This window comes from Lissotriton helveticus, chromosome 9 (assembly GCF_964261635.1).
Source record: "Lissotriton helveticus chromosome 9, aLisHel1.1, whole genome shotgun sequence".
Lineage (NCBI taxonomy): Eukaryota > Metazoa > Chordata > Amphibia > Caudata > Salamandridae > Lissotriton > Lissotriton helveticus.
Window position 1 is genome coordinate 560,415,077 of NC_136070.1, and position 27,635 is coordinate 560,442,711.

At 47.7% G+C, this 27,635-nt stretch overlaps 1 protein-coding gene across 1 annotated transcript; it reads left to right on the forward strand.

The window, feature by feature from the left end:
- Nucleotides 1–246: 246 nt before the first annotated feature.
- LOC144781558 (transmembrane emp24 domain-containing protein 10-like) lies at nucleotides 247–26,973 on the forward strand. Its single transcript, XM_078660463.1, has 5 exons — nucleotides 247–564; nucleotides 20,148–20,268; nucleotides 20,806–20,879; nucleotides 22,658–22,784; nucleotides 25,348–26,973. Exons 1-5 carry the CDS (start codon nucleotides 391–393, stop codon nucleotides 25,467–25,469), a joined length of 618 nt encoding a protein of 205 aa, XP_078516589.1. The 5' UTR covers nucleotides 247–390; the 3' UTR covers nucleotides 25,470–26,973.
- Nucleotides 26,974–27,635: the final 662 nt, after the last annotated feature.

Below are 27,635 nucleotides of genomic sequence, written 5' to 3' on the forward strand. Positions count from 1 at the left end.
ATGCGTTTAGCTATAAACGTCACGCTTCTGAGAGGTTCCCTTAGTTACGCTTGTCAGCCCGCGCACCATCTTGAGGTTATGACCTGCAGTTCTAGCTCGAGTACAATACAATTTTATCCAGTACGACTTCGAGGAGCTCCGTAGGTTTGGTAGGCAAGGTAACCAATCATCATAGATACAGAGGCTAGCTGCGTTTCAAGCCTCGCTCGCGAATTTTTCTGTGCCATTCATTGGGCTGAGTAGCATGTGTCTAAAATGAGGCTTGAAACGCAAGATGGGTGAAGCTACGGAAGCCATAGAAACAATGCCACGTTCGTATCCTATTAGCAGGTGGATGTGGAGAGTGGCCAGGTGAAAGAAAACTCCCTGCAAGCTTGAGCACAACACGCCATGGCTCAAGTGGCGATTTTGTTGCTGCCTGTGCTTCTTCCGTTCTGCACCGGCATTTCCTTCAACCTGGCCCCACATGGCCGCCGGTGCCTGAAGGATGAAATTCACCGGGGCTTGCTAGTGACTGGACAGTACCAAGCGCAAGAGCAGGAGGGAGTGCGGACCGACCTCAAGGTGAGACCCGCAGGTAGAGGAAATAAAGCGATCCGTTGTGTATTTTTTACACCACTAAGTTAGCAGTGACGCTAATAGCCTCCCAACAAGAGTTGTACTACGCTATTCGTGAAATTAATTCCGTAGTCTGCCATTGAGGTGATTGTGCTGTCCGGTAAGACCAGTAGCTGTCGATGGGAGCAATACTATGAATTCTCAAGTTTCCCTTTAGAATAAGCCAATACTCTCCTTGTTTTTGCCGGGCATTCTGGGACACGTAGTCCCAATTCAAACAAGTTAATATTAAGAGCTATGCTTAGTGAGATTAGTAGACTGACTTTAAGGCCAATTCTTTATATCTAGAGTGATATTCAGTCGTTGAGATTTATACCCTTAGTCGGAGGCGGAGCAACAATCTGTACTTGACATTACCTCCTCGTCCGAGGAAGACTAGGACACGGAGTAATGAAGATTACCGGTAAGTAACCGGGGCATTAGCAGTCTTAGTGAAACCAATAAAATGCCTGTGACCTCAGATGTTGGGTAGGGACATTATTTAAAAAATCTTTACCCAGTGCTCCAGACTAAAAGAGGATAAAGTTACAGTGAAGATTTAAAGTCGCCGTCTTGCTGTCTGGGTAACTGTCATTTCGTCCAGGGCTTTAAGTGGGATGAAAAAACTTCGGGGTCTCAAAGCGGTGTAGCCGATTTAATTAGGTTGTGGCTTAAAAAGTAAGCTAAAACTCTGTGCTTAGCATAGTGTCGCCCACTGGTGTTTTGCTGCTTCTGTCATTGCATCCAAGTATATTATACAACAAGTAAATTACACCTACAACAAGCAGTGGCCGAAGTGGGGAAAAAAAAGTAGGGGAACTGTGGGTGGAGAATCAGGGGGGGGAATAACCGAAGATTGAATCAGTGGGCGGAGTCAGGGTTTGGCTAGAAATAGCGAAACATACCAATTTTTAGTACGTTTAGCATTTCACTGACCAGTTACAGCTTATAACGTTATTTAATTAAAACAATGGATAAACATGTTTATTTGAGGTTTAATTCAGGAAAAAGTAAACACTCATAGGGAATACAGGTTTATGTAAAGTGTGTGGAATATAAGCAGGAACAACATGTTACCTTAATGCTTTTACTCTGATTGTTCAGAAATCCATGATTATTTTTTGTCTAAAAAATTGAGGTCATGAATGCAGGGCTCCTCCTGTACACATGTGTTAAGCAGGGCTCAGAAGAGAAAGGGACTCTTCAGGAGAATCTAGGCTCACGGAAACCCACAAAGGCTCCTTCATATTCATGTCAGCCAGCTAGCTGCTCAATCATAATATAGCAAAAAGAACAACTGGTGGACAGAATGCAGAACAATATCATACATTCACCCCAGTACAGAGATCTGGGCCTAAATCCATTGTTTCCTTGCTCACCATGCCATTCCAGTTTGGACCCAGCCATATGCAAATCAGTCTTTATCCTGAACAGTCCAGCCCGAACTGCCAGACCCGGTCCTCCCTGGACTGGAAACAAGCATCCTAGGACCGGTTTTGGGCTTTCAGCCCTCATCAGCCAGGATAGCTTGATTCCAGTGGCATGGAGAGCACAGAACTCATGTCTGAGCATACCTGTCCCACTCAGGGTGACAAATGCAAAAAGAACAATTGATGGACAGAATGCAGAGCAATGTCATACATTCACCCCAGTTCAGAGATCTGGGCTTAAATCCATCGTTTTTTGCTCACCATGCCATTCCAGTTTGGACCCAGCCATATGCAAAATCAGTCTTGATCCTGCACCCAGTGTGAACAGTCCAGCCCGAACTGCCAGGCCATATGTATTCAAGTGTCCTTTCATTCGGGAAGTGAACACAAAGCAGTAAACACTGAACTATGCACATAACATATTGCTCTTTGATATGCATTTACATGTTCTTTGCAGCAGGCATATTACCCCTCTGCACTAAATTAGATGAGTAAAACAGCCACTAGACAAAACATGTTCCCATCTCTCTCCAGCAGGTACATTGATCACCAAAGTTATCTTGGCACTTGTATTGTTGACCGAAACCTGCTGAATATACAAAGAACTTTGCAGTGTTTTTAAAACTCCTGCACTTGTACAAAAACGGTCCCCCCAAACTAAGCTGGCCACCTACCCTTCCAGTTGCTCTTGGAAAAGCCTTCTCCTGCCCTTTCACTGCTCCTGTCCAGTCAGTACTCCTGCTCATGCTCAATCAACACTCCTGCTTCGTCAATTCCCCTGCCCCCTCCCTTCTCCTGACCCGTCACTTCTCCTGGCCCTGTTCACTGCTCTTGCCCTGTTCACTGCTCCTGCCCTGTACACTGCTCCTGCCCTGCTCACTGCTCCTGCCCTGCTCACTGCTCCTGCCCTGCTCACTGCTCCTGCCCTGCTCACTGCTCCTGCCCTGCTCACTGCTCCTGCCCTGCTCACTGCTCCTGCCCTGCTCACTGCTCCTGCCCTGCTCACTGCTCCTGCCCTGTTCACTGCTCCTGCCCTGCTCACTTCTCCTGCCCGGTCACCTCTCCTCTCCTGCCCCGTCATGTCACCTGCCTGTCATGTCACCTGCCCACCTTCCCAGTCACTTCTCCTTCCCAGTCACTTCTCCTTCCCAGTCACTTCTCCTTCCCAGTCACTTCTCCTTCCCAGTCACTTCTCCTGCCCCGTCACTTCTCCTGCCCCGTTCACTTCTCCTGCCCCGTTCACTGCTCCTGCCCCGTTCACTGCTCCTGCCCCGTTCACTGCTCCTGCCCCGTTCACTGCTCCTGCCCCGTTCACTGCTCCTGCCCCGTTCACTGCTCCTGCCCCGTTCACTGCTCCTGCCCCGTTCACTGCTCCTGCCCCGTTCACTGCTCCTGCCCCGTTCACTGCTCCTGCCCCTTTCCCTGCTCCTGGCCCTTTCCCTGCTCCTGGCCCTTTCCCTGCTCCTGCCCCGTCACTTCTCCTCTCCTGCCCCGTCATGTCACCTGCCTGTCATGTCACCTGCCCACCTTCCCAGTCACTTCTCCTTCCCAGTCACTTCTCCTTCCCAGTCACTTCTCCTTCCCAGTCACTTCTCCTGTCCCGTCACTTCTCCTGTCCCGTCACTTCTCCTGTCCCGTCACTTCTCCTGTCCCGTCACTTCTCCTGTCCCGTCACTTCTCCTGCCCCTTTCCCTGCTCCTGCCCCTTTCCCTGCTCCTGCCCCGTTCACTGCTCCTGCCCCGTTCACTGCTCCTGCCCCGTTCACTGCTTCTGCCCCGTTCACTGCTCTTGCCCTTTTGCCTCTCCTGCCCCGTTCACTGCTCCTGCCCCGTTCACTGCTCCTGCCCCGTTCACTGCTCCTGCCCCGTTCACTGCTCCTGCCCCGTTCACTGCTCTTGCCCTTTTGCCTCTCCTGCCCCGTTCGCTGCTCCTGCCCCGTTCGCCGCTCCTGCCCCGTTCGCCGCTCCTGCCCCGTTCGCCGCTCCTGCCCCGTTCGCCGCTCCTGCCCCGTTCGCCGCTCCTGCCCCGTTCGCCGCTCCTGCCCCGTTCGCCGCTCCTGCCCCGTTCGCCGCTCCTGCCCGGTTCGCCGCTTCTGCCCGGTTCGCCGTTTCTGCCCGGTTCGCCGCTTCTGCCCGGTTCGCCGCTCCTGCCCTGCTCACTGCTCCTGCCCTGCTCACCTCTCCTGCCCGGTCACCTCTCCTGCCCGGTCACCTCTCCTGCCCGGTCACCTCTCCTGCCCGTCATGTCACCTGCCCGTCATGTCACCTGCCCGTCATGTCTCCTGCCCGTCATGTCTCCTGCCCGTCATGTCACCTGCCCGTCATGTCACCTGCCCGTCATGTCACCTGTCCGTCATGTCACCTGCCCGTCACTTCTCCTTCCCAGTCGCCTCTCCTGCCCCGTCACCTCTCCTGCCCCGTCACCTCTCCTGCCCCGTCACCTCTCCTGCCCCGTCACCTCTCCTGCCCCGTCACCTCTCCTGCCCCGTCACCTCTCCTGCCCCGACACCTCTCCTGCCCCGACACTTCTCCTGCCCCGACACTTCTCCTGCCCCGACACTTCTCCTGCCCCGACACTTCTCCTGCCCCGACACTTCTCCTGCCCCGACACTTCTCCTGCCCCGACACTTCTCCTGCCCCGACACTTCTCCTGCCCGACACTTCTCCTGCCCCGACACTTCTCCTCTCCTGCCCCGTCATGTCACCTGCCTGTCATGTCACCTGCCCACCTTCCCTGCCCCGTTCACTGCTCTTGCCCTTTTGCCTCTCCTGCCCCGTTCACTGCTCCTGCCCCGTTCGCTGCTCCTGCCCCGTTCGCCGCTCCTGCCCCGTTCGCCGCTCCTGCCCGGTTCGCCGCTCCTGCCCGGTTCGCCGCTCCTGCCCCGTTCACCGCTCCTGCCCCGTTCACCGCTCCTGCCCCGTCACTTCTCCTGCCCGGTCACTTCTCCTGCCCGGTCACTTCTCCTGCCCGGTATGTCACCTCTCCTGCCCGTCATGTCACCTCTCCTGCCCGTCATGTCACCTCTCCTGCCCGTCATGTCACCTGCCCGTCATGTCACCTGCCCGTCATGTCACCTGCCCGTCATGTCACCTGCCCGTCATGTCACCTGCCCGTCATGTCACCTGCCCGTCACTTCTCCTTCCCAGTCGCTTCTCCTGTCCCGTCACCTCTCCTGTCCCGTCACCTCTCCTGCCCCGTCACCTCTCCTGCCCCGTCACTTCTCCTGCCCCGTCACTTCTCCTGCCCCGTCACTTCTCCTGCCCCGTCACTTCTCCTGCCCCGACACTTCTCCTGCCCCGACACTTCTCCTGCCCCGACACTTCTCCTGCCCCGCCCCGTCATGTCACCTGCCTGTCATGTCACCTGCCCACCTTCCCAGTCACTTCTCCTTCCCAGTCACTTCTCCTTCCCAGTCACTTCTCCTGTCCCGTCACTTCTCCTGCCCCGTTCACTTCTCCTGCCCCGTTCACTTCTCCTGCCCCGTTCACTGCTCCTGCCCCGTTCACTGCTCCTGCCCCGTTCACTGCTCCTGCCCCGTTCACTGCTCCTGCCCCGTTCACTGCTCCTGCCCCGTTCACTGCTCCTGGCCCTTTCCCTGCTCCTGGCCCTTTCCCTGCTCCTGGCCCTTTCCCTGCTCCTGGCCCTTTCCCTGCTCCTGCCCCGTCACCTCTCCGGCCCCGTCACCTCTCTTGCCCATCACATCACCTGCCCGCCACTTCTTGTGCTTGGTCACCTCTCCTGCCCTGTTGCCTCTCATTACACGTCACCTCTCCTGCCCTGTCGCTGCTCCTGCCCCGTTCACTGCTCCTGCCACGTTCACTGCTCCTGCCCCGTTCACTGCTCCTGCCCCGTCACCTCTCCTGCCCCGTCACCTCTCCTGCCCATCACATCACCTGCCCGCCACTTCTTGTGCTTGGTCACCTCTCCTGCCCTGTCGCTGCTACAGCCCCGTTCACTGCTCCTGCCCCGTTCACTGCTACTGCCCCGTTCACTGCTACTGCCCCGTTCACTGCTACTGCCCCGTTCACTGCTACTGCCCCGTTCACTGCTCCTGCCCCGTTCACTGCTCCTGCCCCGTTCACTGCTCCTGCCCCGTTCACTGCTCCTGCCCCGTTCACTGCTCCTGCCCCGTTCACTGCTCCTGCCCCGTTCACTGCTCCTGCCCCGTTCACTGCTCCTGCCCCGTTCACTGCTCCTGCCCCGTTCACTGCTCCTGCCCCGTTCACTGCTCCTGCCCCGTTCACTGCTCCTGCCCCGTTCACTGCTCCTGCCCCGTTCACTGCTCCTGCCCCGTTCACTGCTCCTGCCCCGTTCACTGCTCCTGCCCCGTTCACTGCTCCTGCCCCGTTCACCGCTCTTGTCCTTTCACCGCTCCCGCCCGGTTACCGCTCTAGCTCATGCCCCGTCACCTCTCCTGCCCCGTCACCTCTCCTGCCCCGTCACCTCTCCTGCCCCGTCACCTCTCCTGCCCCGTCACCTCTCCTGCCCCGTCACCTCTCCTGCCCCGTCACCTCTCCTGCCCCGTCACCTCTCCTGCCCCGTCACGCCTCGTCACATTCCCTACCCGTCACATTTCCTACCCGTCACATTTCCTACCCGTCACATTTCCTACCCGTCACATTTCCTACCCGTCACATTCCCTACCCGTCACATTTCCTACCCGTCACATTTCCTACCCGTCACATTTCCTACCCGTCACATTTCCTACCCGTCACATTTCCTACCCGTCACATTTCCTACCCGTCACATTTCCTACCCGTCACATTTCCGCCCCGTCACGCTCCTGCCCCGTCACCGCTCCTGCCCCGTCACCGCTCCTGCCCCGTCACTGCTCCTGCCCCGTCACTGCTCCTGCCCCGTCACTGCTCCTGCCCCGTCACTGCTCCTGCCCCGTCACTGCTCCTGCCCCGTCACTGCTCCTGCCCCGTCACTGCTCCTGCCCCGTCACTGCTCCTGCCCCGTCACTGCTCCTGCCCCGTCACTGCTCCTGCCCCGTCACTGCTCCTGCCCCGTCACTGCTCCTGCCCCGTCACTGCTCCTGCCCCGTCACTGCTCCTGCCCCGTCACTGCTCCTGCCCCGTCACTGCTCCTGCCCCGTCACTGCTCCTGCCCCGTCACTGCTCCTGCCCCGTCACTGCTCCTGCCCCGTCACTGCTCCTGCCCCGTCACTGCTCCTGCCCCGTCACTGCTCCTGCCCCGTCACTGCTCCTGCCCCGTCACTGCTCCTGCCCCGTCACTGCTCCTGCCCCGTCACTGCTCCTGCCCCGTCACTGCTCCTGCCCCGTCACTGCTCCTGCCCCGTCACTCCTCCTGCCCGTTTACTCCTCCTGCCCGTTTACTCCTCCTGCCCGTTTACTCCTCCTGCCCGTTTACTCCTCCTGCCCGTTTACTCCTCCTGCCCGTTTACTCCTCCTGCCCGTTTACTCCTCCTGCCCGTTTACTCCTCCTGCCCGTTTACTCCTCCTGCCCGTTCACTGCTCTTATCCATTCACTGCCCCTATCCGTTCACTGCTCCTGCGGGGTACCGCTCCTGCCCATGCCTAATCACCGCTCCTGCCCCTTCACTTCTCCTGCCCCTTCACTTCTCCTGCCCCATCACCTCTCCTTTCTTGTCACCTCTCCTGTCCCTTCACTGCTCCTGACACGTCAACTCTCCTGGCCCGTCACTTCTCCTTTCCGTTATTTCTCCTGCCCGTCACTTCTCATGCCCGGCCACCTCTCCTGCCCTAGTACCTCTCCTTTCCTGTCGCCTCTTCTGTCCCGTCACTGCTCCTGCCCAGTTCGTACAACATTGACAAATTACACAAGGTGTCAAGTTCCCCACAGTACTCTGTCTGGGGAAAGCTCCTCTGTAAACACCAACTCCAATCTCACTGACACTTGATATGCTAAAGGCAGAGGGCGGGCGCATTGTCATTCGAAAGGGGATAATCTGCTTCTATCGGAATGACAATGGGCCTGCCCTCGGTCTGTGTGAGCAACAAAATAGAAGGGGGTTCCCCGTTGGGATTTAGGATGCTGGCAGGCAACAAAAGGGGTTATAACAGTACAATAGAATCAACAGAATACCCTGCCAGGGCATATATCATAGTCCCATAAGGGATCCTTGACTTGGAATACAAGCTGACAAATGAATATCAGAGCCCAATACGCATCACACAATGATCATTTAATTCTCTTTAATTTATAAATTCTTTTAGTTCAAGCAGAATGAATCATAATCAGATCGCCATGATATATTTGATAACAAAGAGTATAAAATCTCTCATGGTATGGATATCGAATTTTATACAGTACATACAAGTCCCACACACTCCCAGGCAACCATACTCAAGTCACACTTATTTTCACACTTAACAAAACCAATCACTACCACATACAACTGTGCAAAACATTCATACTGGTACAATCGAGCCTGCAGAGAAGATAAGATGTAACTGCGTAGACACAATTCGAAATTGTGGACACAAAATATGTTGAAAAAAAATTATTAACAATGACTAAACTTCTGCCATCCACAAGTATCACGCCAACGCGCGTTTCAGCGTAAGGCCTATTTCGGCCACACCTTCTTCAGGGCGAAGATGTACCAGGGGGTTGGGGACTCACAAGCTTCATTGGTCACAATCTTTGTGACTCCAATATTCGTAATCGAAAAATGTATATTGTCAAGTGGCTCCAGCGGGAACTCCTGTTTCGTGTGGACAGGGATAAGGACACTCAATAGGTTCCTTCGATAGAGGCACTCTTCCAAACATAAACGTTAGACTTCAATGTTGGGGTTCAAGGAGCAATTATAGGAGATCATATACTTCAAGGCGGCGCTCTAACTCGACCAGACATAAAGGAAGGTTCACCGGCCTTTCTCTGGACTCACAGAGGCGGTATGCAGGGTTTCTCAAGGGTAGAATCAAATAAAGGGTAATGTCGATGGCTCACAATGCGGTTTCCGCTATTGGCGAGCTCCGTTGAAGATACCCGATGATGACACGCATATGGATCCAGCACGGACGTCTGGCGGGAGAACTGGTCAGCAAGTCCCCAAAGAGGGCGTGCTCTGGTCGGGCCGCGCAGCGGCGAAACGGCTTTCAGGAACTCTGTGACTTCTCTTGTCTGCCTTCAATAGTAACCTCAGAACTTTTGGAAGAAAAGAAAACTAGGGCCTTAAGATAACAGCAGCATCCAGAAATCTTAAAAAAAGAGGACGACAAAGAAGAGCATGAAGGTAATCCAATTTTGGTGCAGAAGTCATTGCCACCAAAAGACAAACCTTGTAAGAAAGACATTTAAGAACGACAGTCTCCAAAGGTTCAAAAGGAAACCATTGTAAAGACCTCAATCCAATTAAGATCCTACGGAGGTGCAGAATAATGACATACATTGCATGAAATCACAAAACTCATAGCCATTCTTGATACTTATGGCTTGGGCTCAAGAATAAAAGAATCTGCATCACAAAAGGGCATATTCGCAAACCATTGCATCTTCAAATTAGATAAGCAAATATTTTGTTGAAGTCCACTACTAAGAATTGCACAATAGCAGAGACAATGCAAGAATTAGAGGATAGATGATGGATTGAAAACTAAAAGTCAAAAATAGCTCAATGTCTTGAAAAAGACTTCAGAATAGATCGCTTTCTTGAGATTGAATCAGTTCCACCAAATTAGGAGGGAAACTCTTGACTCATAATGGATAACCTCTCAACCACCATACCAACGAAGAGCATTTTACAGAATGAAGAGGGCTGGAGATCTTCAGTTGAGTGGGAGAGTGAGGAATGATAAAATGGGAAAGTACCACCATCTCCTTGAGTAGAGGGAACCACATCCTTCGAGGCCAGTTAGGTACCACTATCGCCACTTGTGACTTCTTCTCTTGTCTTCCTTCAATAGTAACCTCAGAATCATTGGAAAGAGCAGGAAGGCAAACAGCAATTATTTTGCCAGTTTCAGAAGAAGAGCATCCACACCCCAAGCTCCCTGTTCTGGGAATCTGGAGCAGAAAATCGGAAGAACAAGAGAGTTTGCCCTGGTGCAAAAAGATCTGTTAAGGGGGGGGCAGATTTCGAACATGTCTGAAGGAAGATTGTCTTCGACAAAGTCAGATTCTAAGATGCGGCAAACACCCTGCTGAAATGATCTACCTCCACAGTGCCTGTTCCCTTAATGTGCAGTGCCACAATTGATGTTCCTCAGCCCACAGCCTAAGGAACATGCTATCTCATTCAGGGATTGAGAGTATGTGCTACATTGATGGTTAATATAGGCTATGCCAACTGAATTGTCCCATCCTAAGAAACTTATTGGAAAGGAGATGATACTTTAAATGGAGTAGATCTCTGATTATTGCTATTAACTCCCACCAATTCAATGTCCTCAGTAACTCTGTCCACGCCTTTCTCGTCTGATATGCCAACTACCCTCGAGTAAAACTCCATCCAATGGAACTGGCATCTGCCGTTGGTGCCAACAGTAGAGCTGTCTGAAAGGTAATTCCCCTGGAAAGATTGTCTGACACTAGCCACCAATTAAGCGTTACCTTTTGTCCTTAGTTACTCGAATAAGTGGTTCCAGATTGTATTAAGGTGGTGACTGGTATTTGGGGTGGTGCCATATAGTAATGGCATAAATGTAATCTTGCCTACTGGACCCTAAACACACAGGCACCATATGGGACTGTACCTCGATACAATTGCATGTTGTTGCTTCTTCCTTCTGCAAAGGCAGCCTCAGCAGGGTTAGTAGTTGGTTTACTCTTTGTTTGGGAAGAGACACCCTCCCTAAACAGGTATTGAATATTGCCCCAATATATTTGAGATCCTTCTATAGTTGCAGATGGCACTGGGAACTGTTTAACAGAAAATAATTTTCTAGAATAAATCTAGTCTGTTCCATTGCAGCAGTAGTTGCTGATGTAAAGGTTCCTGCAAGAACCATTTGTCCAGATGTGAAAATATTGATGACCACCGCAGATGAAAGAAAGCAATCAGTGGTGCTACCATCTTTGTGAATCCCCCTGGGAATGATCTCAACCCAAAGGGAAGCATTTGTAACTGTCAATACTGGTTCTTCACACACATCTCACGTATTTCTGACAGGATCTTTTATTGTCACATGCAGATATGCATCAATTAGGTGCTAGAAAATGATTATTCTGATCTAAAGGAAGTATGCTTTGCACAGTTTCCATATTGAATATTATCTTTTTCACCAACTTGTTCAGTTTCTTTAAGTCTGTCACCATTCGAAAACCTATATGTACCAAAAATACTATTGAGTATAAAACTTTCCCGGTCTTCTTCTCAAAGACTGCTAGGATAGAATTCTTCAACCATAAAGCTTGAATCCCTTCTTCCTTTGCATCTTGCTACACCGCTGAGCTTGGAACGGGAGTAGGAATGGTCCATGATTCTAGTGCTGGAGAGATGAATTCTATGTAATATCCTCTCTTGATTACAATAGGAACCCACTTGTAGGAAATAGATTTTGACCAAATATCCAAGAAGTGATGGATTCTGCCACCAACCTTTAACTCCGACTGTCTACCTCCTGCTATCTGGCCTAGTCATGAGCATTGTTCTTTATTCAGAAGATCTTGTGTGTGCTTTTTCTGAAGCATCTGAGAGCAAGATCTGGTTAGTAGTTTAATAAATTGGTGGCATTCTGTCTTCATGATGGCATCCTGAATGATGACCTACGCTTTATAAAATGAAGATTACTTTGGCTGCCTCTTAAAGGAAGAAGAATGCAGCTTTTGTAGTAGCTGCTTTCCAAGCAGGCAAGCACCTTCACATAGAATTCTTTAAGCTGCAGATCTTTGAGCTGAATCCGTGTACCAGGCCTTTGGGAACATGTTATGTTTTCTTGCTAAAGATGTTCTGTATGACAGATTTGCGGCTCTCTCAATATAAAAGGCAATATCCAACAAGAATTTAACTTGTTTTTTCATAATTTCGTTTTTTATTTTTAAGTTTTTATATAGCTCGACCTAGACCCTGGAAAGATATCAGGGCACTTGGTAAATGTTACATCAAATTGATAGAGTGAAATACTAGGGACATATATATGAGTGGTGTAGGAAAGTCAGATCTGCTTTTATCGTTACCCCCACTTTTTTGCTTGCTGTTGCATTGTTTTTGACTAGTCTGACTGGGATCCTGCTAATCAGGAACCCAGTCTATCCGCTTTCTCCTTTAAATTGACATACATGTACTTTGGTAATCTCCAGATTGGATACTGGGGTACCCTTATAAGTCCCTAGTATATGGTACACCTGTACCCACAGCATAGGTATCCCAGAGGCCTCCTATGGGCTGAAGCACGTAGTATGCTACCCAAAGGAGGCCATGAAAAATGAAACCACAGGTCTGCTACTGCAACCTGCGTAAGCTGGTGCTTGCACCACTTACTTAGTATAGGTTTACTATATCTATTGGTCACTACACTAAAAACGTATAAGTCACCCCTATACCAGGCCTTATAAATCCTGAAGGCAGGGTGCTGAGTTTTGTATGAGAGGGTGCCCCTGCATGAGCAGAGCCACTCTACAGCCTTCAGAGACCTATATTCCCGGGTTGTCTGTGACTCAGGCGGACATATAGGTAGAAGTGCATTATAACCTTGTGGTAAATGCTATCTCAAACGGCTGCATAGAAACATATTGTGCTTAGTATCAAACAACTTGGAATCATACCTCCACACCGGTAACCGGTGTGAGAGGTATGATTCCACCCTTCAGAAGCGAGCTTCGTGAAGTCACTGGTCTATCTGGTGCCAGCCTTCTCGATCCGGACAGCACAAAATGTATGCTGCCGACCGGAGACACATTTCTGCCCTCCTGCTGCTGAGCCAAGCTCGAGCAGAGGAAGACTGCACAATAAGCATCCTGTCACAGGGAGCAGGATTTCGTGTATTGGGGCTGGGTGGGTACACTCCGAGAGTGCCTGAAAGTCGGCACTGGGGGCATATTTGGTGTCCCTGTGCATAGTCCAGCTCAAACCAGTTCTCGGAGCCATTGGCTCCTGCTCTGGCACGAAAATGGACAAAGGACATGGGTGTAACCACCCCTCTGTCCTGACCCTCCCCAAATCTGTCCAACACCTTCCAGTGGGTACAAAAGGGCTTACCTGGCTGTAAGACATTAGATTTTACGTGGACAAGATTCTACAAAGAGAAACCACTGACCTTCGACTGTCTGGGCACTCTGGACTTCGCTGGACTTTGACTGGGCCAGACTTCGTCTCCCTCTCTGTCCAAAGCTTTGTCTGTGCCCTTGCTCCATACAGGCTCTATGCAGGACCTGTGGTGCACTAAAGACAACTGAAGAATCTCCCTTACAGTGAAAGAGTCACTCGCCTGCATTTGCAGGCACCTTAGCGCAACTGACCGGTCTGCTGTTCCTGAGCTCCTGCGGACTCCGAAGATTTCAGCAACACAGTAGGTGGGTTTTCAAAGGTCCCTAAGGTCGATCTGCTCTCGCAGCAAGTTTGAGGCCAGTATCTCTCGTGGGAACTGCATAACCCGAACCCCTGTGCACCTCGTCCATTTGCAGTTGCATATGCTTGTTGGTGATTCCAGAGCTTGTGCATTGGACTCCGTGTAGTCCTGACCCTGAGCAGTATTTACACAAAAGAACTCCTGCCTCCTTGCACCGAGTGCTACGTAGGCTGGTACTTTGCAATCTTCCTCGAGGTCCCCTTGTGACTTCTGGTCCTTCGGCCTGAGGATCCTCCTGAGGGTCATCTTGATTTTGTTTGGGCTTTCCTTGTTGCTCCAGACGAGCCCTGATTTTCCATTCCTTGGTGAGTCCCCTGAACCTCCACACCGTAACCTGCTTGACCTTCCTGCTTGGGTTGCTTTTGCCAAGGCTTGTTGGTGTTCCAGCCGGACACCGACCCCTCAGCACTTGACATCCTTCGTGGGACTGCTCACCTCCGGCTCCTGGTCATCCTCGATGTCTCCTGGTCCTCGTGGCTTCAGAGTCAAGCATCCCTTCTTCGCACCTGAAGAACCCAACATCGGTGGGCATTCGTCTACCGAGCCCCTGGTTACTCTGAAGTGACTCAGACTCTGTCCCCTCTGCTTTCAGGTTCCTTCCTTCCAGAATTCAGGCTTGGATTCCACTGGACCCTCTTCACCTTCATGGCAGCAGTACTTCTTCACAGCCCTCCATTGAGAACGACAGCGGTTTCCGACACCACGCCAGACCTAGGCACCCGGCTCCTCTGGGATAGGTAACTCTGCTACTACGGTATCCTTGGATGAGGTGGCCCACCAACCTCTTAAGTCCCAAAGGGTTTGCTCGAAGTCCTCCTGGAAGGGTCCTTATACTTTAAACTTGCAACCGCAACTTCCCCATAGAATTTTACGAAGCCCGCAGTCGTGTTGGCACACTGCACCCATCCTTGGTGGAGTCCCTATCTATTCACCTTGGGTGGTTCCTTGGGGTCCCAGCGATTCTACATGTTCTAGACCTTGTCTTGATTCAAGTCGTGATTGTTATACCACTATTTTTGTATATGGTATGGTCTGCCCCTGGAGCCCACTATGTATTGTGCTACTTACAACTGTTCTATTGATCTCGTATTGTGTGGTTTGTGTTCTATCCTCCTGTAGAGGCTTCTAGAGAGTGTTCTATTAATAAATACATATTTTTATATAACTACTGTGTGGTTCTCCTTTCATTTAGTCAATATAGGAGGTGATACTCTGGTAAAACAAGCTGCTTTACATTCCTTCAAGATTAAGCCCGAAGGCTGCTCTCCACAGCTACCACTCGGATAGCTTTCTAAAGGTTATCTTTGACCTCATACATCATAAGGGCCGTTTGGACTGGTGCAAGGTGCCCACTTTAATTAGTGGACAGCATATACCAGGCCAACTTCTCACAAGTGGATCCCAGAAAAATATAAATGTCAGTACTCGTCGTAGATCTGGTAGGTATTTAAAAGTGCGTTAGCCATTCGCACTTAGTCAAGTGCAGATCCTGGTAGGTGAGCTCCGTCTGATTAGTACCCAACTAGCTCAAGAATTAGGATCAGGGTAGAATTGTATTCATTAACAGTAGGTGAACCTCTTTTTTGAAGGAAGTGATTGAAGGGTTCTTTCTGATTTCCGGGGGCAGGGCGTTCCAGATCCTAGGTGCTAGTCTGGAGAAGGTATGGTTGTATGTTTTCTTTTTCCGAAATTGTTGAGGTTTTAACAGCAAGGTGTTAGTGCTTCTCGAAGTTCTTCCACCACCTTATAAATACAGTTTATTGGCTAGATACTTTGGTGTTTTGAAGTGCAGGGCTTTGTGTGTCATGCAAGCAATTTTTAGCTGTGTTCTTGCCTCATAAAGGAGCCAGTTCAGTGCCTTTAGATCAGGGGTGATGTGGTTCTTTTTGGAGCTGGTGAAGTCTTGCATCCCTGTTGAGGGAGGATCTCAGTGGAGCCAGTCTTGTTCTTGGCAAACCACACTAGGTTGTATTACCATGTTCGCCAACAAGCTGGTACATTCTTGCCCTTCCTGGACGCTTTTAGAATTTCTTTAAAGTCCGATAACAGTTACTGTTCTGTGTAGGCTACACACACCCTAGTAAGCTAAACCAGATGTGATTCAGAATCGACCTTCCTGCGGGCAGCATATACCTTCTTGTCCACCGGATCTTTGAAGATGCTTTATTTGGGCATTGAAGATTTGGCCACCTTGGAAAGTTAATATGATCCGGTTCTTTCCATTAATTCTGTACAGTGTCAATTATGTATTAATGACTAGGCAAACCAGCACACTGGGGAATGGTGTGTGTGTGTGTGTGGGGGGGGGGTAATGGTGAGAGGGTGTGTGTTTAAATGAACGCAACATGGTATCTCTGGAGGAACCACCCAACTCTTCCACAGGAAATTCCATATTCTCCCTGATATGCCTTAGCTACTCTGGTAATCACTCTAGTAATATATTTCCATTGATATTCAGTCAGAGAAGAAAAGACACCCTTGGATAACTCTGACACAGACAGGTCAGTGTATATTGGCTCTTGCTCCGAAATGCTTTTGCCACATTCTTCTTCAAGAACAGTAAAGTCTCTAGGATTAGGAAGCAAGTGATGGAGAGCAATGTCTTCATTTTTTTACCATGTCAATCATTTGCCCCCCCCCCATACTATAAAAAAGAATGATCTCTCAATATCCAGAATACACCACAATTACTCAGATGCTTACCTCCATGTATATAACTAAATCTCCTAACCTGTGCTTTTCAACAGTCCTTGATATGAAAGTAGGCACTTGTGCAAACCAACTTGGTTTGTGTAAATGCAAAAACCACTCCCGATCTGGCTCCAAAATGAACAATGCACACGAGCCTGTCCATGGTATTCATAGCACCCCGAAAGACCGGCACTGCAAACCTACAGCTGAAGTTTAACAAATTAAGCAAGGTGCATCCCAACCACCCCTTTCCCCCAGGTAAAACACACTGGCCATTACACTGAAAAAAAACTTGCATGGAACTTAGTTGCGATTGGTAGTGCCAATCTCCCTGATCCTGGCAGGGAGAGAACCATTACACACCCTCCAGCAGATTCTGTTATTTTTCTGGCTGGACTGTTAGGATAAAAGATGTAGCCATAGATTGTGCGGTGGGCTTAAAAAGTAATCAGATAAGGACAAGTGGGAGAAAGGATGCTATGTCCTAAAAATGTTTTCAACACAAAAGCAGTAACCATGAATGCAGTGTTAGGTTCATGTCAGCTATAGAACATTACAAACTGAAACCCGGAACTTTGACAGGATCAACCTTCTTCACAAACAGGAGCTTCTCTTCTAGCCCTTTCCTTGACCAATTATTTTTCCTTTCATGTACTCTGAAGCGACTTTTTCGCGGCACATAGTAACTAATAAATCTTCAATTAATCAATATGACAGTAAACCTTTAGGGAAGAAGTTATTTGCGTCTCAAAATGTCTGCCTGATGTTAGCAGGTAGTTATAAAAAAAAAATCCTTTGTATAGGAAGGCAATTTGTTTTCTATCATCTTGTCAAGGCAGCTTCCAGATCCGGAGACCTGTTGTCTATTATAGGTCACTGTTTACGATCTGTATGGGTGCAGCTATCCTAGCTTTTTACATGCCAAACCATTGGCTGAAATGCAGTTTTTTTCATTGTCTATATTTTTGTCTCATTTTATGTATAGCCATTATATTCTCTTGAGTACCTTACTCCTATTGTAAATGTCGCCATCCAAACTGAAATGGGTACCATTTACATTCTTTGTAATTTTACAGCATCTCAGGTAGAAATCCATTCCCTTGTGAGTTTTCAATAAATAGTTTTTAAAAACACATATAGTGGAACAAATTTACCTTGGAATGGACTGCTTATCGGTTAAAGTTTTGCCAGCAGGTGAGAATGCAAGTAGAGCTTATAATGGTATTGGACAAACCACTTCATTTGACTGCAGCTACCGTTTTTTATATTTTTGCCTGTAGTGAGCTGAGCCCAAATGGGTTTAACTTGTGTGTTATTGTGTTGTTTGGCATTTAATTTGTTGCTTTGTAGGCCAGTCCATCAATTTGATCATTTGGCTGCTGCATTAATTTTAAGTGAGAGTTTGTGTGCTAACCACAGTTATGTGGTGCTGTGGAAATGCATACCTTACTTGTGGGAGGTATGAAGTTTAAGGGGCTGGACTATGTTACGAGGCATGCAACTTTACCACTTGTAGTGAGGCTCATTGCTGAGGTTCCACATCATCCCCTCCCTCCCCAAACAGAGGCTTAAGCAGTTAAAGTTTCTTTACTGAAACTTTGGCAGCCACAGCCATGTTGGAATAGATCAGAGTATTATGCAGCTTCACCTGCAGGAAAATACTTTAGGTGCTCTTTTGTTGGTGGATGGGATAGTAACTCTCCTAATTTGGGTTTTGCCATCTGTTTCATGAAACTGCAAGTAGTGGTTGCACAACAAAGTGAAGGCCAGGCACCAAGTTAGCTGCTGGATGAAGTGTAAAGTGCCACTTTAAAGGGCAGTGAACTACTCTTCCATCTCCCGGGACCTCAGTCGTCGAAAATCAGGCCTTTACTCCAGGGACCGGGCAGGTCTTTCGAGTATGGAGGGCTGCCTGCCAGCAGGGCTTGCAGGACAGTCTCTCTGACATGGAAGGCCCTATACCCTTCGTAGTCCTTCAGAGGGACTATACCATCCCTGGGGGCGAACTATTGAGATATCTCCAGATTAGGCATTGGCTACTACACCCAACTATGAGAAACTGAATGGAGTGGGCATTGACTCCCTATGAAAAAGGGCTCATGAGCAAATTCTCCGACAAACACCTCCTTTCTGAACTGTATGTTCTTTTGCGACCCACGTAGACAGCAAACAAAAGTCCAGCCCAATGCCGCTGGGAAGTAGAATTGAGGCGTCCGCTTTCTCAGAAGGACTGGAAAGACCTATACCACAGAGCATGACACACAGCCTATAACCCAGCAGGCACAGAAAATCACCTCATACTGTACATTACACCAGTGAGGCTACATAGGGGGCAACCCAGCTCGTAGTGATGAATACTGGCGGCAGTGCGGAGAGAAGGGCATGGCTTGCCCATATCCTCTGGGAGTGCACCAAAAAAGCAACGTTCTGGGATTTGGGCCTAAACGACATAGATCCCCCACCTCTCAACACAACTCCCTAGGTTCCCGTCATATACAGTGCTGGGCCTCCCTAACCCCTTAACTATCCCCTAGCCTCCGGTAGAGGACATCAAACAGGAATAGCGCTAGGTGCAGCACACCAAACCATCCTCTCACTCTGGGGTCGACCACCATACCGACAGATATGGGTTGGCTACACCGTTTGTGGAGTGTCCTGGGTTGGAGAGACTTACCCTCACACTCACCGGCCTGGAAGATACATTTAGTAACACTTAGTACCCATTCCTAGCGTTACTTTTCCAAGAATTCCGAGAATTTACATGTCCCCGTTATTTACAGATATTGAGACTCACAGATTCATCTCACACCGAAAAAGATGAAGTCGCACAATGAAGGACCCACACGCACAGTTGCTGGTTGCACAGCTATTGGTACTGGGAAGCGTGGAAGGGTAGTTATAGGGGGGAGTTAACCTCTTAACTGCGCCGAACGTTCCGCGCTAGTGCAGAACGTTCTATTAAGCGGGCGGGCCCGCGACGGCCAAGGGACGTGTGCAGCACTACCGAGGTAGTGCAGCAGAAGGCCGTTGGCCGTCGGCAGCGGCAATGAGGTTAATTGTTTCCCTTTATGTCATTGAAGGCTGTCATGTCTACGCTGATGCTTTCAGATCTTTTTGAAAACTAAACATATGCAATGTAGCATGTATTGAAGTGTGATAATGACAACAATAAAACAAATTTAAACCATTAAGCGCCACTTCAAGTACCAAGGACTGATGTTTGTTTTGGGGGTGATGTATGCTGTTGCTGTTTTTGGAAGAGCTGGATGTGTTATTCTTGGGGGCGGGGGGGAGTTGTCACATTTTTCTGAGCATCTCTGTGCTTAGTTCTGTATTTGCTACTCCCTTGACCCCTCCTATCTTCTGAATTTGGTTTGCACTCCAGTTAGTATTGTTGGTCTGTTCTGGGTGGTACTGAGCACCCTTGTTACTAGGGGAGGTGAAGCATATCTCATAGTCATACGGGTGCAGCGGCATGTGAGGATGTTGTCCCCTGGGGTTTTACTGATAACAGGAGCCATATGATTCTCCCTATATTTAGGCAAGCAGTGTAGTAACAAACAATTTAACACATTCGTAAATGGAGAGGAACTGCTTATCCTATAAAGTAATAAACGTTGTCTACTTCATTCAAATATCACTTGAACTAGCACTGCTGTTGTTTCTTTTTCTTTTGGATCAGTTTACGTTATGTTGTAAATAAAAATCTGATTTGTCTTTTAAAGATCGATTTTGGCGTAGAATTAAGCAACGTCAGTATGGAGGCGTGGCAGCGGTAGTGTTGGTAAAAACCCTTGTCTCCTAAAGTGCTTGGATAATTTTTTTAAGCATATTGATGGCTAGCATCTTTGAGTTATTTTGCTTCTTTGTTTTTCATCCTGATCGTAGTCATCTCTTTCATTACCTGTGGATGTTCTTACGTTTCTTTAAGGTGACTGATTCGTCGGGCCATATTCTCTACTCCAAGGAAGATGCCAAGAAAGGAAAGTTTGCTTTCACCACAGAGGACTTCGATACTTACCAGGTGTGCTTTGAACGACATGAACTTGCAGGTAGGTACTATGGAGTGTCCAAGCATTCTTGTCGCTGTCTCCCTTTTGCGATAAAGACATGAAACACGTGTCGGTCTATTCGGGTTAAATTATCCGAGTTGAGCCCTCATTCACCCGTTCAATCAGTAACCCAATTTCTTACAGTCCGGCATCCCAGATTCTCAATTTTTGAGAACTTTTATTTTCGATCACTTTTGGAGGGAATTTTCATGACACTTAATTTGCACGAAGACCACTCACGCCACTCCAGTGTTAGTACTGGTTACTCGCGGCTTCACAGTCTTTGGGTGTTTAAGTATCTGGCGATGCCTGGGCCAAAGGCAGATAACTATCCAATTTTCCTTTGCTCCTACCATAAATATTTTGTATACATGATGAAAAAGCTATTCTTGCACGTTATTTGGAGGTTATATTTGCACCCTATCCTACTAGCGTATCATTCTCTTAATGCAGCTTCTGTTTACGTGATAATGTTGGACACTGTTTTGCTGCTCACTTCCTTGTGTTAATATTGCATTCTTTTCTTCTGAATTCCAGGACAGCTGCATCTCACTGACCAGTTGATCACGCTGGACATCAAGCGTGGGGTGGAGGCAAGGAACTATATTGAGGTACACAGAGGTTTCATATGGGGATAGGTGCGTGCATGCTTGTCTTGAATGTGCCGCAGTTGGAATTCACATCTTTGACCCTTGGGCTGCCATGAAGTTGGGTAGATGACACTTCCAAGAAGCTCTGATGCACTCTATTGCAATACTTCTCTGTCACAGAACTTGGGTCTTTTAATGGCACTTCTCGTTGCACAAGGGCACTATTTTGAGGCTAGGCAGTGTATCGAACTAGACACGCCTCAATGCCTTGGATACAAGACTTACCACTGGCTAAAGAAGGGGAGTCCTAGTGTGATATCTATTTCCAGTTGCTTCTGGGGCAAGCGTTGGTAGATGCAAACAAGGAGTTAAAAAACACCGGTCTAATCCATGGACCAACTCTAAAATCTGACCATCGCATTAGACCTGCCAGGACAGTGGCTGCAGAGCGGTGGCATGATCAGCACTTTTCACTTAAAGGAGGTGGTCCTCTCTCTTGGTCCCTTTGGAGCCAGGTTCAATACGTCCATCCTGCCAAGACAAAAAGGCTTAGGTTTATGATTGCCACTTGATTCAAAACTGTAAATGCAAGACTGCCCTGTTATATCTGGCTAGTTTGAGGTTGTGAGGCTTATGAAAGACCAGCACGCATTGAAACGGTGCAGCCTAATTCCAAGAGACTTCAGAAAAGTTTGTCACCTAGTAACTAACAAAAAGCAGAGATTAAAATTGCTCTTTATTAGAAACAGAGGAAATAAATGAGTACCACTGTGCTATTTAACTTATGTGTCACCTGTATTAAAATTAATTTGTAGGGTCAAACAGTATAGTAATGGATCTCCATTTGCAAGAGGTCACATCTTCAGAGGATATGGAGCAAGATGCTAATGCTATGCTAAGATAAAGCTGGAACCTTGAGGCACAATGTTTTGGAACATGGATAAAGATTTTTCAGACAAGCAGTGTTCTTTGATATTTGTCCAATTTTGCATGCATTATTACATAAAAAGACAGCCTTCTGAAAAGAGGATGCCCTGTGATCAAGTAATGTAATTGTATAGTGGAGAAGTGTGGCTCAATGGTTAGAGCGGCAGACCCTGATGCAGAGGTCTGTCCCGGGACCAGGGTTCAGTTCCCGCGTCGGCGGGTCTTGGGCTCAATTTCCTCGGACCTGTTAATTCTCGCCTTGGTGCCTATTCTAATCATGGGTCCCACTCTGAAACTCTGGGCAATAGCTTGCTTAATCTCCACAACGGCCCCAACAGCGCTGGGATGCCTGGCTTCACCTTGGGGGTGCCCAGGAGGGGACATTTCACAGGGAAAAGCCAGGAAGGGTTCCACAGCGGTATGCGTTACAGCGCCAGGACACCCATGGGTATTAGTGCTCTTTACAAGTACAAATTACATTACAATTACATATATCAGAGAAGACATATCTTTAGGTGGCTGTCGAAATCCAAAATTCTGTGACATTTCTCACGTCTGTCTTGGGCTGATATTTTCCTAATGGTTTTAATTGAAATAAAACGACCCTTTATGCAACCCTGCAAGCCTTTTATTGTTGATAGAGGCCACACTCTCTCTGGCTACTGGCCTCGCTTTTGGCACCACTACAAGAATACATCGATTAACCATGGTAATGAAGGGTGGGAGTGGATAATAATGAATTTGGTAGAGGAAGGCTGTATGAACTGAGGGAGATCGCAGGGTCATTAATAAATTAGCCTGTTCAATATATCAATTAATACTAACGGCTACACCCCCTCGAACTCGACTACCTCTGTTTTCCTCCCTTGCAGTTAGCGAAGGCAGAAAAACTGAAGCCCCTTGAGGTGGAGCTGAGGCGCTTGGAGGACCTGTCGGAATCCATTGTGAAGGATTTTGTTTACATGAAGCAGCGTGAAGAGGAGATGAGAGATACCAATGGTAAGTGCCAATCACTGTTTCTTCATTGCAAGATGCAGAGTGGATTCTATGTGACAGACTCGACTTCCATGAGGCTGGGGTGGGTCCATGGAGGGGAGTATGAAAATGGGTGGAGGGGCGTTGTATGCGGTTTTCTTGTATGCACGTGGAATGTCTTTCCCTGGCTTTGATTTAGTTGCATCTACCTCAGTTCTTTATGCCTACATCCCATTTGCTATGGGGTGGCTGTACGCTGTTGGAGAAAACCGCATTGTTTTAGTCCAAATTGATAAATAGGACAGCCCTAATTAGGGATGGGTGTAACTTGCCCAATTTCGTGCAGCGTAATTATGCAAAATTACGCGAAATGCATCACTCTCCGCTGTGGTAAAAATTTTACTCAAAAATATAATTTCGAGTTTACTTCTGGTTGCTTACTTAGAAAACTCTCCGCTTGCATTTAAATATGTAGTTTTGCACTTAAAAATTACGTAAACAGTCCGCTCTAGTAAAATATCTGCCTGAAACACTACTTGCATTCAAAAATTAGGTGAACGGTACATTGCACGTTAACATTTCTGCCTGTAATTAGGTGATGCAGGATAATGGCATAATCTCCCAATTACTTTGGCTTAATTACAATTTCACTCAGATGTTGCCCTAATATGATGAAAACCATTTTGCTGAGCTCCTGTAGACAGAATAGAGACCTGGTTGGAAGAAGCTTGCACATCTTGGGCCTTTTAGTATTGCCCAAGCCCTTCTTGGAAGAAGCTCATATGGTTAGGATCCTATAACCCTGACTGACAGTGTGGATATTCAGTCTACAGTGCCATAAGTCCAAGAGTTCTGATATGCCACTAATGCGTTTGCAGCTGAAGCTTTCTAACCCTTTTTGTGCATGGTTAGATTAGGCATTGCCAGAGCAAATCTGCATGTCTGGCTCCTGTAGCACAGGAAAGCACTGCTTGGAGAAAGCTCACAGTGGGATCCTATAGCACTGACTGGGGATTAGCACTAATGGCCTAATGCTGGGGTTAGCTGGAAATTCTTGTGCATTGCTAGGGGAAGCTGGCCCTGCTGGCACTCATAGCTCTGTGATGGATCAGTTACAAGGAAGCTCACACTTCTGGGGGCCCCATCACGCTGATAAGACACTGTTGACAATGCTAGCACTGATCAAACTCTATATCTATGATGACCGTGCTGGTAGAAAACTCTCTCTGTTTGTAACCTGGGTGGCCACAGGGGATTGGAAGCTCACACTTAGGGCCTGATTCTGATGTGGGTTGGAAAGCTTCCAGACTGAATCGGTTTGGAAATGGTTTACGACCCACTCGGATGAGGAGAGTCCGACATACAGAGTACGATGCATCCGGATGCTTCCAGATACGATTTGGTTGAACTCCCATTGACTTCAATGGGAGCATATGTTCCTAACCGCATCATAATTTGGCCCTGGGTCGGGAAGACACGTTCCTGATCCGATTTGGAAGGAGCAAATGCTATTAGGAGGCTTTCCTAACCGAATCAGAATCGGGCCCTAGGTGGGAATGCTTTCCTAACTGCATCAGAATCGGGCCCTTAATATTTTCCAGTGCTAGGAGGAGGTACACAGTGCTTGAGAAGGTTGCTGCTGAGGTAGCTGAATCTCCAGGTGTTCTGTATCCCTGCGCACTTCTAAAGGAAGCCTACACTGCTAGTGTCTAAATCACTTAGATGGCATTGCTGGGATAAACCATTCACAGCCAGTGCCCAGTACTGCTGTCAAAAGCTCTTATAAGTTTTTTTATTCTGTAGCTCAACCTCAGCCACCGAGGAGGGGCTCTTAGTGCTCTAGAGCTCTGATGGCACAGTTGGCCAGAAAATAATGCTGCTCAGTCCTGTAGCCTCCCAAAGGAACCAGGCACTGCTTAGCTCTTCAACACAGACAAGGTGCTGCTGGTTCATCTTGCATTGAAAAGACTAAGACAACAGTAACTCTGGTGGAGCCTTTACGGTTATTGTTGGAAGAAACTCACTCAACAGGATGTCTATAGCTCAAAAGAACATGGCTGACACCGCCGCCTTCCTGTTTCTGACCGGTCACTACTCAATTAATCAAATGCTGATATTGTCTTATAGCAGTGACAATGCATAACTGCTTTAAGGGGTTTGACCTATTGAGCTGACTGGGCACAGCTGTGAATTAGCTTACACTGTTGTGGTTCTGTCAACAAATGGCAGAAATTTGCCCTCCTGATGGTGGTCTAGCATTGTCAAGGAACATCTGTTAGATCGGAAGCTTTGACTAAACACTGCTAGGAGTAGTTGCACTGCTGTAATACCTCAGTTGATTGCTGCCCGATATACTGCATTAACCACTTCGACGCTAATGACAAAGCCAGCTCGTCATGGGCGTTACCTGCCCTGCGCTCATGACGAGCTGGCTTTGTCACAAACAAGCCATTTATTACTTTTTCAGCGCACAGCAGGTAAACGCGGTAGCGCTGAAGCAGTTAACATACCATTTAAGCATTGCTGTTGTCTGTTGTTCTCACTTTATCTTTTGGACCTCAGTTTTGCTCCTGTTCCCTCATTGCAGAGTCCACAAGTCTCCGTGTCCTCTACTTCAGTGTGTTCTCCATGCTGTGTCTTGTGGGCCTGGCCACATGGCAAGTCTTCTACCTCCGCCTCTTCTTCAAAGCCAAGAAACTCATTGAGTAAAGTGCAAAGGATTTTGGAGCCCTCTACACTGGTGTCTTGCCTACTTTCACACTCCAAAGTCTGGTCAACTTCAAAAGCAAGAAGACTATTCTTGGCAACTTATTGAACATGTGGGCCCGCAACTAATACTTTCAATCAGCTGCTTCTGCTCCTTTTTGGGGCATATTTATATTTTAATGATCATACTGTGGGCATTAGGGTATGAATGTGGGGGACTTGTGTTTATTGGTGGAGGTAGAATAAAAACAAAGAATGGTCTGTTCCGGTGTAATCATTGGGAAAACATCTCTCACTCGCATGAAGACAACCTCTACAAGCACCAGCGTTTTGCAAAACATTGAGCACCAGTTACAGCTTGTCTTGTTAAATGGAATACGACAATTTCTCTTTGACTAATCTTAAAGGTGGTGTCACCCAAAAAAGAGCATGGTATATGCCTAGACCTTTTCTTTTTCCAGTCTGAATTTCTGTGTTTTGTCTTCTCTTAAAAACCCGCATGGAATCCATTTTTAACGCCTTCCAAGAGGGATAAGAAAATTATGATCCGCAGTAGCAGACATGATTCAATTTTGAAACTCTTCCAAGATTTTCTCATGAATTGTGGGCGTTGTCGAGCATGGCTCACAAATTAGCAAACCAAACAAACAGTACTGCAGGTTGCCATGACTGGTTTATAGTAGCTGAAAAAGTACTCCGAAACCAGATGCCTTTTAAGTGCTTCAATCATGAAACGTTAAAGAAAATTGCTATGGAAAATTGACCATTGATTGATTTATTATTTATTTTCAAACATTTTTTTATCTTATTAAACTTTGTTCAGAGCAGAGGTAAACTCTGTACATCCCCAACTGCTTTTTAAAGACCATCTACTTTTTGATTCCTTGAAAACTCAGAGCTTCTATTCCGAGAGGAGTTTTAGTTTCCAGAACACTTGCCTTATTGCTGATGACAACTGCTGCTTGTCCCAAAGACATGGAAAACATACTCGTACTGTTTGTAGGCTGTAGCAGTTCTTGTGTATGCTGGAAATGCTTTTATTATGTAGTTGTAGCCTCAAATGTTTTAGAAAGGCAATACAGGAAAGTGAGCAGATATATACCATCAGACAGAAAGCAACACTGGTTCTCATTCTCAAACTAAGATCCACACCACCTTAAATATTTATAGTACTCTGGCATGAGAGAGCAATTGCTTTCTTTCTATTTGTGATGATTGATGGAAAGGTTCTAGTGTGGGAGTGAAGGTAAGTGGCGGAGAATAGGAGACATGAGGAAGCAGATAGACAAACTCGCGGAGGTGTGGGCGTAGCTGAGAGCTAGAGGGTGGGCAGGTGGTTTATAAGGAATGAGTGCTTGGGAAGTGATGTAAAGTTTGGGGAAAATTTGGGATTGGAACTTCTGTGGAATTACCTTAATCAGAAACTAGACAATAACCTCACTTTGGCATTGGGTACATGTTTGATTTTGCTGTGATACAGTTAATAAAGCAGACTTTTTATTAACAAGTTTGTGAACTGCTTGGATCTGTGTTAAAACTAATTGGGCGGTGTCTGTGGTGGGCTGGGCACTTTGGAAGATGCATGAGACAGCAGTTTGATAAATAGTATAGTTCAGATTACCCAAAGAATATGTTCTCACCAATTTTCACAGTTACTACTTGTAAACACTGAACATCTCCACATTATTGGATATCCCAATCACTTATGTCAATGAGCTAGTTCTGTTAAGAAAATAATTTTACATTGCTAACCTAACAACATAATTTCCAGTCATTTTTAAACTATAATGTATTTTTTGTAAAACGTTTCAACCCTGTGATGAGGTCCTGAAAGCACACCGCATCGTATCTGATTCACTGGCGCCCTGGAGTATATACCTTTCTCACAGTGTTGATTGAGTTTAAACAAGATATTTGGTGAGGGTTGGATACATTCTCTGATCATGGTGTACTGTTGTTGCTTCGTGTAAGCATGAAGAGTCATTGAAAAATGTGCATAGACACCTAATTCTGCATTCAAATAGTTATCTTTTTAGTAAGTGTGTGAGAGAAGCCATTCTTTTAATGTTCTCTGAAACTCCAGATGTTCCTAGACGAGCCCGTCTGTGCCCGTCTGGGGCCAGGGGCCACCCCGCCTGCCCGTTTTAAGACCGGTCAAGCCCTGAAGTA

What these genes read in the sequence shown, in the direction of transcription:
- LOC144781558 (XM_078660463.1), top strand. Translation starts at nt 391, where the DNA reads ATGGCTCAAGTGGCGATTTTGTTGCTGCCTGTGCTTCTTCCGTTCTGC. An exon ending in GAGTGCGGACCGACCTCAAG is followed by an intron (nt 565 to 20,147) that starts GTGAGACCCGCA and finishes CGTTTCTTTAAG; the next exon opens with GTGACTGATTCGTCGGGCCA. An exon ending in GGAGATGAGAGATACCAATG is followed by an intron (nt 22,785 to 25,347) that starts GTAAGTGCCAAT and finishes CCCTCATTGCAG; the next exon opens with AGTCCACAAGTCTCCGTGTC.